Raw genomic sequence first — 12,265 nt, forward strand, 5'->3', positions numbered from 1 at the left:
CTGTCATGGCTCAGTGGTTAACAAAACCAACTAGGAACCATGAGGTTGTGGGTTCGATCCCTGGCTTTGCTCAGCGGGTTGAGGATCTGGCATTGCCGTGAGCTGTGGTGTGGGTCACAGACGCAGCTCGGATCCCATGTTGCTCTGGTGTAGGCTGGCAGCTGCAGCTCCAATCCGACCCCTAGCCTGGGAACCTCCACATGCCACAGGTGCAGCCCTAGAAAAGACAAAAAGACCAAAAAAAAAAAAAAGAAAAAAAAAAGAAAGTACATTAAACAAACTGCACAATGAGAAGATACCAAAGATACTAACCAAGTGTTCATAATTCTATTCATTCTGATACCTCCTTTCTCAATTTTTGTCCTAATCATGCCTTCTCTACTTATTTTTTTTCATTTCTCTGAGAATTTTAGTTGCCCTATTTTTTTCTTGACTACAGTACTTCTTTATGAAGATTAGTGTTCTGGGCAAAGAAACCAGTCAGGCTTTTCAACATTATGGAACCTTTATTTTAAGGCAATCACTGTACATCTGCAGTATGAGTAATCCTATTACAAATGGAAATTACCAGAAGAAACAATGACAAAACCAAACTGGTATTTAACATTAATCCACAGGAGTTTAAGCTTCAAATCCAGCCAAGAAGTTTGTTACAATCTCTTTCAGCTTTGCATCTGTCTCTTCTGAGATCTTTCCATCAGCCCTATTTGAAAATAAAAGCAGATCAGATTTTGACCTGGACAAAAATTCAATGACTAATCTAACTACAGAATTCAAAAGAATTTTAACAAGACTTTATATCTTAAAACTTATAAAAAAAGAGGACATCAACTGTGTTCATACCTGATTTTTCCCAACAGGGCTTGGTGTTGGCTGATAACGTGAGACAAGAAAGCATTCTCAAACTTTGTGATCTTGCTAGGCTCCAGCTTATCAAGATACCCCCTGACACCCGCATAGATAACAGCTACTTGCTCTTCAATAGCCATGGGAGCTGAAAGAAACAAGTAAGTTGCTCAACAAATAAATGCCATGTTCCCAAAAGTCAGAAAACCTTACTTTTCCCTCAAATTATAAATGTCTCAGCAGATCACCTAGTTTAAGTTGGAAACTCCACATTAGTACTCCCCACCTTCCTCCCCAGTAAAGTTTTTTCCTTATGTTTATAAGCCTTGAAGCTTATTCTGAGCATATTCCACGAGCACTGGATATCATCTGGCAGCATGTTTTGAGTGTAAATAATTTACTGAAATGTTAGAGCGAGATAATACACACTAACATTCTTTAAAATCTGCCATATTCCACACTCACATAGCCAAGAAGGCAATGATGGGGAGGCAAGGAACCTACCATGTCTTAGTTTCCAAAAGAAAGGTTATTAGTATACCTTTTTCCTGGTTATTAAGTTCTTAGCACTTACATTCAAACAATAAGTCCTGTATTTTAATTAAGTAAAACAGGGATCAATCATATTCAAAAGGCAGTACCTCAGATCAAAGACAACAGCAAACATTACCACTTTTAAGGACCTACGTGATATTTCCCAGGTCCTAACATAGTATAAACTTAACCAAATGACAGGAACAACTCACCATACTGTCCTTGCTTCAGCAACTCAGTCAGACGAACACCACGACTCAAGAGTTGTTGAGTGGCAGCATCCAGGTCAGAACCGAACTGGGCAAAAGCAGCAACTTCACGATACTGAGCCAATTCCAGTTTCATGGTACCTGCCACCTGACATATAGGAATGGTTAATTCAGATGATACAAAAACCCTAACCTCAGTGACATACACTGAGGACCACAATACAATACACTTTGATTTTTAACCTAAATACAAAGTAATTCAATTACCTGCTTCATGGCCCTGGTTTGGGCAGCAGATCCCACACGAGATACAGACAAACCAACGTTAATGGCAGGACGGATACCTTTGTAGAACAATTCTGTTTCCAAGAAAATCTACAATGTTAAGGAAAATCCACATACTTACTATTAGCAAGCTTAAAAGAAATCAACTATTTTCAAAATTAAATCACAACAGCAAAAACTGAAGCTCAAAAACTCTAAGAATACTGTCTTCTTATGGTAAAGAGCCCCTCAAATCTTTCACAATCCAAAACCACCTGCACGTTCTATTGCTGAGATTAGGAGATGTCCAAGGGGAGAAAAAAAGATTTGTCTTTATAATAAAACATATACAGGCGATAGGATTTGCTTCAAAATTATGTGAGAGAATAGTGGGTGAAAGAATGAAGTACACTATACCATGAATTGATATAGGGGTGAGATAATGCAGGGTTTCATTACACTATTTTCCTGACATTTAAAAGTTTCCTAATAAAAAAGGCAGAGTTCCAATCATGGCTCAGCAGTAACGAACCTGACTAGTATCCATGAGGACTCGGGTACAATCCCTGGCCTCACTCAGTGGGTTAAAGGATCCGGCATTGCTGTGAGCTGCAGTGTAGGTCAGAGCTACAGCTCCAATTTGACCCCTAGCCTGGGAATTTTCATATGCCTCAGATGCTGCCCTAACGAAACAAAAATAAATTAAAAATTAAAATAAATTAGAGTTGAGTCCTGTGCTGTCTGCTTCTGACTCCTCACCACCTCCTTGGGACCCTGGAATCATTGCAACCCTGACAGCATGTCTCAGGTAGAGTCTGAGAAAAGCTGCTGAGGAAGTTAAGAACCTCAAGACCAAGCCAGCAGATGAGATGCTGTTCATCTAAGCCTACTACAAACAAGCAACCGGGGGTGACATAAGTATAGAACAACCTGGTATGTTGGAGCTCAAAGGCAAGGCCAAGTGGGATGAGCTGAAACGGACTTCGAAGGAAGATGCCATGACAGTGTAAATCAACAAAGTAGAAGAAGTAAAGAAAATACATGGAACGTTAACAGACTAGATTTGCCTGCCAGCCATGCAGTTCATCTAAAATGATATAAAGCCCTCCTTTCTAATACTATGGATGAAGTTAATAAATAGTTAACCCAGTGCTCAAGACAGCCCAGGACTTAACTCTTAACAGATTAGGGGCTGAAATGGCTAATGACCCTGAGTAGTTTTTATCTGCAGCTCAATTAAAAGTGCATTTTAAAATTATATAAATGAGGAGTTCCCGTCATGGCACAGTAGTTAAGGAATCTGACTAGGAACTATGAGGTTGCAGGTTCGATCCCTGCCCTTGCTCAGTGGGTTAAGGATCTGGCGTTGCCGTGAGCTATGATGTAGGTCGCAGATGCGGCTTGGATCCCGAGTTGCTGTGGTGTAGGCTGGCGGCTACAGCCCCTAGCCTGGAATCTCCATATGCCGCAGGAGTGGCCCAAGAAATGGCAAAAAGACCAAAAAAAAAAATTAAAAGTGCATTTTAAAATTAAGTAACTGAGGAGTTCCCGTCATGGCTCAGTGGTTAACAAATCCAACTGGGAACCATGAGGTTGCGGGTCTGATCCCTGGCCTTGCTCAGTGGGTTAAGGATCTGGCGTTGCCGTGAGCTGTGGTATAGGTTGCAGATGTGGCTTGGATCCCATGTTGCTTTGGCTGTGGTGTAGGCCAGCGGCTACAGCTCCGATTAGACCCCTAGCCTGGGAACCTCCATATGCCGTGGGAGAGGCCCTAAAAAGGCAAAAAAAATGACAAAAAAAAAATTTAAATTAAATTAATGAATAAATAAACTCAGACACTTAAAAATTTATTTAAATAAGAAGCAAAAAGGCATTTAGCAAATTAGTTCAAAACGATTCTCGGGGGAAAAAATGTAATTGTAATGTATACATGTAAGGATAACCTGACCCCCTTGCTGTACAGTGGGAAAAAAATAATAATAAATAATTAAAAAAAAAAAAAAAACGATTCTCAACCAATACCTTGGAATCACCCAAAACCTTTACACTTATTTAGTCACTAAAAAGAATACCTGTCCATCAGTGATGGAAATGACGTTGGTTGGAATGTAAGCAGACACATCACCAGCTTGTGTTTCGATGACTGGTAAAGCAGTCAAGGAGCCACCACCGAAAGCATCGTTCATTTTGGCCGCTCTCTCCAGCAGACGGGAGTGTAGGTAGAACACGTCACCAGGATAGGCCTCACGACCGGGGGGTCGGCGGAGCAGCAGAGACATCTGACGATAAGCAACAGCCTACAATATAGAAAAAGGTTGTGAAGTTCACCTATTAGACAAAAGCTACCTACATTTGTCAATGACCACTGTGGTACAAACATACAAACAGGGTCTAAAAATAATTTCCTTTGACCTGTTTGGATAAGTCATCATAGATGATCAAAGCATGTTTGCCATTATCCCTAAAATATTCTCCCATAGAACATCCGGAATAAGGAGCCAGGTACTGAAGTGGGGCAGCATCAGACGCAGTAGCTGAAACCACAATGGTGTACTTCATGGCATCTAAGAAGAAAAAAATTTTTAATTTTTACATGGTTATTAATATTGTGATTTTAAACTAGACACTACTATGATAAAAAACTACCTAAGTGCTTTGCTACCTAGCGATTTACTATTAAGATTATCCGGTCAAATAGTTTCTACTTTTTTTTTCCTTTTTTCTTGGCTGAAGCTCCCAGGCCAGGGATAGAATCTGAGTCACAGCTGCTACCTATGCCACAGCTGCAACCTACACCACAGAGTGGCAACACCAGATCCTCTACCCACTGCACAGGGCTGGGGATCGAACCCTTGCCACTGCAGACACAACACCAGAGCCTTAACACGCTGTGTCACAGCAGGTACTGCAATAGCTTCTCCTTTATAGGAAACTGACAAAACTGTAAAAGTTTACTGATATTTTTACTTATTACTTCTGTATTGGCTTAAAAGTAGAAACTTCCATAAACCAGGCAGTAAATAAAATCAGCTTTAATTAAGCATGAACTATCCTAAAATTAGCAGCATCCCATATTAACAGCAATGAGACTAAAGTTCTTTAATACCTGCATCTGTAAGTCTCTTCACCAACTGGGCAACAGTGGATCTCTTTTGACCAATAGCAACATAGATACAGTACAGCTTTTTCTTTTCATCAGTTCCATCATTGAATCGTTTCTGGTTAATGATTGTGTCAATAGCAATTGACGTTTTGCTTTAAAGAGAGAAAATAAACATAAACATTACTAAATACTTCAAAGGATTTCCCAACTTAAACTTCATTCCTACTACTACTAACCCTCTACTCTCACATTCTGCTCTCCCCAGTATATCCAAATTATTTACCATTCCAACCCTAAAAGCCACCTTTCCATAAAACTTTAGTCAGAACTTTTAACAAGCTATTAAGTCTTTACCCAGTCTGTCGGTCGCCAATAATCAGCTCACGCTGACCACGACCAATTGGCACCAGGCTGTCCACAGCCTTAATGCCAGTCTGCATTGGTTCCCGCACAGAGATTCGAGGAATGATCCCAGGGGCTTTCAGGCCAACTCGCCTTCGGGTCTTGGAACCAATTGGACCCTATTTAACAATAAAAAAGAAACCTCAGAACAATCAGTTTGGCTCTTTGTTAGAAGCTCCAACCACAGTTAATAAATGTTAAACCTACCTTTCCATCAATGGCATTACCAAGGGCATCTACTACACGACCCAACAGCTCCTCACCAACTGGAACATCCACGATGGCCCCAGTTCTCTTCACAATATCTCCTTCCTTAATTAGCTTATCATTTCCAAACACGACAACACCAACATTGTCAGGTTCCAAGTTCAGAGACATACCCTATACAAAAGACACAATTGAACACCCATGAAGCTTGAATGGCAGAAGCTTGAGTATATTCTTCCCATATACCTGTACTACTTATGAAAATGGGAGGAGAAGGGGAGAAAATAGGAGGAGCAGGTTAAGAAATCCAGTGTTGTCACTTCAGCAGCTCAGGTTGCTATGGTGTGGATTTGATCCCTGGTCACATGCATGACTGCCCCCCCCCAAAAAAAAATTTTTTCAAAAAAAAATAAAAAAAATTCTATTGACCTTTTAGATCTGATTTATTTAGTATTTTCTCAACAATCAACGTTCCTTAGTTAAGACATTTAAAGAGCAACATACTCCCTTGAATAATCACAAGTTAGCATTATACACCTAATGTGTTCCTTTATTACATCCTCTAAAAACTAAAAGAAGCAAAGAGGAGTTCTGTTGTGGCGCAGCAGAAACAAATTTGACTAGTTATCCATGAGGCTATGGGTTCAATCCATGGCCTCCATCTGTGGGTCAGGGATCTGGTGTTGTTATGAGCTGTGGTATACAGGTCACGGTCTCAGCTCAGATCCCTCACTTGTTGCTGTGGCTGTGGTATAGGCTGACAGCTACGGCTCCAATTCAACCCCTAGTCTGGGAATCTCCATATGCCTAGGATGTTCCTCCCCCCCACTCCCTGCAAAAAAAGGCAAAGAAATTGAACAGTTTAAGTTCTACTTTTTTCCTTTTCACTTTTCTTTTTTTGGTCTTTTTAAGGCCGCACCTGCAGCATAGGGAGGTTCCCAGGCTAGGGATCTAATTGGAGCTGTAGCCACCAGCCTACACCACAGCCACAGCCACTCCAGATCCAAGCCGTGCCTGCGACCTACACCACAGCTCAGAGGAACACAGGACCGTTGACCCCCACTGAGCGAGGCCAGGGATCGAACCCGCAACCTCATGGTTCCTAGTCGGATTCGTTCCAGCTGAACCATGATGGGAGCTCCCCTTTTGACCATGGTTTCTGAAGTGGGTGACCACTGTGAAGTAAAGTGATCAAGGTCAACTGGAAATTTTAAGATACACTTGATTTGCATCTATGAGAAGCTCTACAAACAATTAAAAAAAAAATCACCTAGTTAGAAAGTGAAATTAAAAAGCTACCTACTCAAGAACAAATCTTCGTAATAGTCCTAGATCACCTCTCATCCTTACAATCATATTTCAAAATAGTTAAGACTTTAAGGTCACTCCATCACCAAAGCAAGAAGGATAGTCCAGAACTGAATCTGGTCAACAATAAAGTCCTAGAGAATTATTTAGAGGAGAATCACAGAATACCACTGCAGGTATAAATCTTCCAAAGTCTAAGTTTCTGTGTAGTCACGGAGTTCCCGTCATGGCTCAGTGGTTAACAAATCCAACTAGGAACCATGAGGTTACAGTTCAATCCCTGGCCTCGCTCAGTGGGTTAAGGATCTGGTGTTGCCATGAGCTGTGGTGTAGGTCGCAGATGTGGCTCGAATCTGGCGTGGCTGTGGTGTATACCCCTAGCCTGGGAATCTCCATATGCCTCGGGTGCAGCCATAGAAAAGACACCCCCCCCCCCCCCCGGAAAAAAAAAATTGCTGTGTGGGCACTAACCACATGTGGCTATTTAAAATTATTAAAAATAAATGCCATATTATCAAGAAAAAGTTTCTCAATTAACATGCCTCTACATATCACCTACTCTTTCTCAATGAGAAGCTCCATGTTTTACACACTCAGTAGCCTCATATTTTCAGTAGTTACTATATTTAAACATCATAGACATAGAACATTTCCATCATTACAGAAAGTTCTTTGGGACAGTACTATTCTAGACACCTGGATCTTAAAACTCCAAATTCATCAACTTCAGTCTCACTTTTCAAAGATATAAATTCTAAAGATGAGAGGTTAAATTTTTAGACAAGGTCTGATACCACTGATAAAACTTTTAGCTCCATAATCTTCCACATCAATAGGCTCTTTTTCCATACCAGACACAAGCAAGAAGACCAAAGCAATCCTTTCCCCTATCTATCCAATTACTGGATAATTCTACTGCCCGATGTCTGCCTGGATATCATGCTCTGCTTTCCTCATCAGAGAACCCATGGCTCCTACAACTCTTACTTCTCATTCCACTGGCCAATTAGGTTCAATCTAATAGAAAAAAAAAAAAATACTTACATCAGTTTCTAATAGCTACACCATTAACTGACCTCTCAAGAGGTCTATTCTTACTAGAAATACCAAGTCAATGACTTTCAACTTTCTACCAGAAATGAAATCTAATTATAAAATTATCAAATGGTTTTATAAAAGATGATCATAATGGCTACAGACATGAACTTCTTAAAATCTGGGTGAAGATTTATTCAATTTTATATTTCAGTGCTAACAGTTAAAACTTACATACCACATAGTCTGCCTGGGGGAAAAAAATGTTGTTAACCAAAAATTTATTCTTTTCACAATCTGTAATAAGGACAAAAACTAAGTCATTGAAGTAGACTGGGATTCAAACTTTAAAAGAAAAAAATCTGAGAGTTCCCTGGTAACTCAGTGGGTTAAGGATCTGGTGGTGTCACGGTTGTACCATGGATCTAGGGACTTCCACATGCCACAGAGGGGCCAAAAAGAAAAAAATGACACAATCTCTGAATTACTAAATGAATAACTGAAAAAACACCAATGCTAAAACACTGAAATATCATTTTATTAATTTACCTTTAAACCTGAAGAAAACTCTACCATTTCTTCAGCCTGAACATTTCTCAGCCCGTGTACACGGGCAATACCATCACCAATACTTAAAACACGCCCAGTCTCTTCAAGGTCAACAGAGGTATCAGCGCCAAGAATTCGCTCTTCAAGAATAGAGGAAACCTCAGCAGTGCCTATTGAGAAAGGACAATTTCATTACAAAGAGCCCGGTCCCAAGATCATTTCAAAATCCACTTCCCCAATATTATAGAAACTATGGTTTTGTGATCATCTAAAATGTAATATGCAGAGTTCCCGTGGTGGCTCAGTGGTTAACAAACCTGAGTAGCATCCACGAGGACACAGGTTTGATCCCTGGCCTTGCTCAGTGGGTTCAGGATCTGGCGCCGCCATGAGCTGTGGCGTAGGTTGCAGACGCGGCTCGTATCCTGTGTTGCTGTGGTGTAAGCCAGCTGTAACTCCGATTCGACCCCTAGCCTGGGAACCTCCATATGCCGCAGGTATGGCCTTAAAAAGCAAAATGATGATGATAATAATAAAAGAAATCCCCCAACCTACAGCATCACCTCTCCAATTTTCTCCTGCATTTACAATGTGCAAATTCAAGACTGCCAGGTATAAGTTAGCCTTTGAAAAACATCAAGGTAAGAATCACTTCCTTTTTTCTCATTTAGGAGAGGAAAGGATTCATAGATCAGAAAGAGTGCCTTCCGGAGTTCCCATCGTAGATCAGTGTGGAAATGAATCTGACAAGCACCCATGAGGACACAGGTTCGCTCCCTGACTCAGTGGGTTAGGGATCTGGCATTCCTATGGCTGTGGTGTAGGCCAGCGGCTACAGCTCCAATGTGACCCCTAGCCTGGGAATCTCCATATGTGGTAGGTGAGGCCCTAAAGACAGACAGAAAGACAGAAAGAAAGAAAGCCGTCCATCTGATATATACTTTGTTTCCACCCAAGAGGCATTCGTTGTCAGAAAAAAGAACACACAACACTGTAAATCAACTATAATCCAATGTAAAAAATTAAAATTAAAAAAATAAATAGGGAGTTCCCATTATGGCGCAGCAAAAACGAATCTAACTAGGAACCATGAGGTTGTGAGCTCGATCCCTGGCCTCGCTCAGTGGGTTAAGGATTCAGTGCTGCCGTGAGTTGTGAGCTGTGGTGTAGGTTGAAGACAAGGCTCAGATCTGGCATTGCTGTGACTGTGGCACAGACTGGCAGCTGTAGCTCAAATTAGACCCCCAACCTGGGAATTTCCATATGCCTTGGGTGCGGCCATACAAAGCAAAATAAATAAATAAATAGAAAAAAATAACCTGTAACATCAAAAGAAAAATGCATAATTATAGTTATTTTCATTAGAACAAGAGAACATACCAAAAGAGGGCTAAATGGCACATTATGGGTTAACATTCCATAGTAACTATTTAGGGAAAAAATTAACTAATGAAAAGAAAACCACAAAACACTCACAACAGTTATGCAACCTATGTAACTTAATTTTTCATTTAATGACAAGGTAGTAAGTGTGCTGCAGACACAGAAATGACTTACCAGTCTTCTGAAGACGAGTGTTAGAGGCATGGAGGTTCCTTGCAGCAACAAAGGACGATCCCAAAGCATTTTTGGAGACCTAGTGGAAGAAAAGTTTTAAAAACCTGATTTAAAAAAAAGCTTTTATAGGAGTTCCCGTCGTGGCGCAGTGGTTAACAATTCCGACTAGGAACCATGAGGTTGTGGGTTCAATCCCTGCCCTTGCTCAGTGGGTTAACGATCCGGCATTGCCGTGAGCTGTGGTGTAGGCTACAGACTCAGCTCGGATCCCGCGTTGCTGTGGCTCTGGCACAGGCCGGTAGCTGCAGCTCTGATTCAGCCCCTAGCCTGGGAACCTCCATATGCCGCAGGAGCGGCCAAAGAAATAGCAAAAAGAGACCAAAAAAAAAAAAAAGCTTTTATAAACTAGCAAGCTTAAAAGCAGCCTTGGTTTGATCAAATTATCGCTATAAATATTAATCCCTCAAAGAGAAAGCAACTTCTGATGTATGTGAAAATTTATTATCCGGTTCCTGGTACACTGTTAAGTATGCTACCAAAAAAACTTATTTTAAAAAGTAACAACTAAAGAAGTACCATTCCTTTTAAAAGATCAGATATCATTATTTTTAAAGGACCAGATATCATAATTTCAATTGAGTTGTAGAAATTCTCAATTTGATAAGCTGCTTTCTAAAAAGGGCACATCTCAACAGATTTCCTTATACTAACCTTCCAAAAAAAAAAAACCCTGTAAATATTAGAGTTTGATCAGAAACTAAGAGATACAGCATGTGCGCTTTAAGAGAGGAAAAAAAAAAATCTGCCTTCAACAAAGCCTGCGCCAATCTGGACCCTCCTCCTTTAAGTTGCAGTGCAGGGGTTGGTCAATGTCATATCTGGAGACACTGCCTTCTACAGGGCCTGGATGAAAAGCGTTAAAAAATGCTTTTTTCTTTCTAAAAAAAATCCAAGATGCTACCAGTCGTTGTGTTAGGGGACTCAAACGGTCAATATATTTATTTCACCTTCCAAACTGAGATTACTCCTAAAATGAAAAAATATACTTAGCGTTTACATAGTGCTTTAAAGGTTATGCCCTTAACTTCATGGGACAGAAGTCATGAAGGACACTGACCTTCACAGCTATTTTCCAACTTATGTTTCTATGCTATTTGAGTTCTCAACTACTAATGATTCTTCAAGGACGAAATCTTAAAGTATGGCAAAGCACCACAAAAGAAGAGCTTCCTGTCAGTCGAGACAATTCCACCGCAAGCTCCACTGCTGTCAAGCTACCGGCAACGTGAAATGCATATTTGCACCATTGCCTTGCTTTCACAATGGTTTCTGTACGAAGCACTAAGGGATCGCCTATTGAAATATTCAGAAAACCACCTACATTTACTGCTTTCTTCTAGCGGACTCGGGGCACGGGGCAGAGGCGAAATGCCGGGGCCTGCTGACCTTCATACAATGTCAAGTTCCCCTAGCTCGTTTCAACCAGGGCTGACAACTGTACTCTGACCTTCGCGAATAGGTCCGGGAGAATCACCCGGGTCGAGCCCCGCCGTTTAGGAGCAGGCCTCGGAGAGCTAGCGCCCCAGGCCTGACCTTCATTCAAAGCTACTCTCGAGAAGCTCTCAGACGAAGACGGCAATCTTCCTGAAGCGCCATCTCTGGACAGCACAGCACGGAGGTCACTGTCTCCCCTGCAACACTCTGCCCCCTCCCGCGCGAGGCGAGCACGAGGGCCCCTCGGCCGCCCGCCTATACCAACCCGAACAGCCAGCTGGGCAAGATGGCGCCGCCCGCCACAGCCCCTCACCCTCCGCACAGAAAGGATCGCCCGAACCCGCGCACCACCACCCGCTGCAGCTGGCCCCCCTCCCTTCTGCTGGCCCCAGACGCTCACCAGCCCGGCCCGCCGAGGGAGGGCGCGGGCCACGGCCGCAGCGACGCGCACTGACAGCATCTTTGCAGCTCCTCCGCAGGTGACTCCTCTGCAGCCGCAGCCTCGGAACTGACTGGGACAAAATGGCCGAGCGGCGAGGAAGGTCAAGGCGGCCAGCCCACCTGACCCGGAAGTACCGCCCCTCGCTTTTACCCCGGACGCGAATCCGCCTAGAGGCGGCGGGGGGGCAGGGGGCTTCCTTTTTTTTGTCTCTTTTTTTTATTTAAACATGCAAATCACTGATTAGACCTTTGCCAGCTTCAGCGCAGGCATTGCTTACACATTACTTTGATCTTAACGCGTTGACCTTGTGGTTGT

The 12,265-nt window shown here is 42.1% G+C and overlaps 1 protein-coding gene and 1 pseudogene across 1 annotated transcript; one reads left to right on the forward strand and one right to left on the reverse strand.

Annotated features, from left to right (window-relative positions):
• Window positions 1-486: 486 nt before the first annotated feature.
• Window positions 487-12,052, reverse strand: ATP5F1A (ATP synthase F1 subunit alpha). Its single transcript, XM_047764139.1, has 12 exons — window positions 11,909-12,052; window positions 10,015-10,093; window positions 8,458-8,627; window positions 5,566-5,739; window positions 5,311-5,477; window positions 4,960-5,108; window positions 4,266-4,417; window positions 3,926-4,150; window positions 1,857-1,964; window positions 1,593-1,737; window positions 844-994; window positions 487-703 (listed from the first exon to the last, which is right to left on the reverse strand). Exons 1-12 carry the CDS (start codon window positions 11,966-11,968, stop codon window positions 622-624), a joined length of 1,662 nt encoding a protein of 553 aa, XP_047620095.1. The 5' UTR covers window positions 11,969-12,052; the 3' UTR covers window positions 487-621.
• On the forward strand, window positions 2,723-2,914 carry LOC125121442 (acyl-CoA-binding protein-like; annotated as a pseudogene).
• Window positions 12,053-12,265: the final 213 nt, after the last annotated feature.

The sequence above is a fragment of the Phacochoerus africanus genome, chromosome 2, assembly GCF_016906955.1.
Source record: "Phacochoerus africanus isolate WHEZ1 chromosome 2, ROS_Pafr_v1, whole genome shotgun sequence".
NCBI classification, from domain to species: Eukaryota; Metazoa; Chordata; class Mammalia; order Artiodactyla; family Suidae; genus Phacochoerus; species Phacochoerus africanus.

Coding starts and splice junctions, on each gene's coding strand:
- ATP5F1A (XM_047764139.1), bottom strand. CDS start 11,968: ATGCTGTCAGTGCGCGTCGCTGCGGCCGTGGCCCGCGCCCTCCCTCGG. Junction 4,418..4,959: donor GAAGAGACTTACAGATGCAG/GTATTAAAGAAC, acceptor TTTTCTTCTTAG/ATGCCATGAAGTACACCATT. Junction 4,151..4,265: donor ATGATGACTTATCCAAACAG/GTCAAAGGAAAT, acceptor TCTATATTGTAG/GCTGTTGCTTATCGTCAGAT.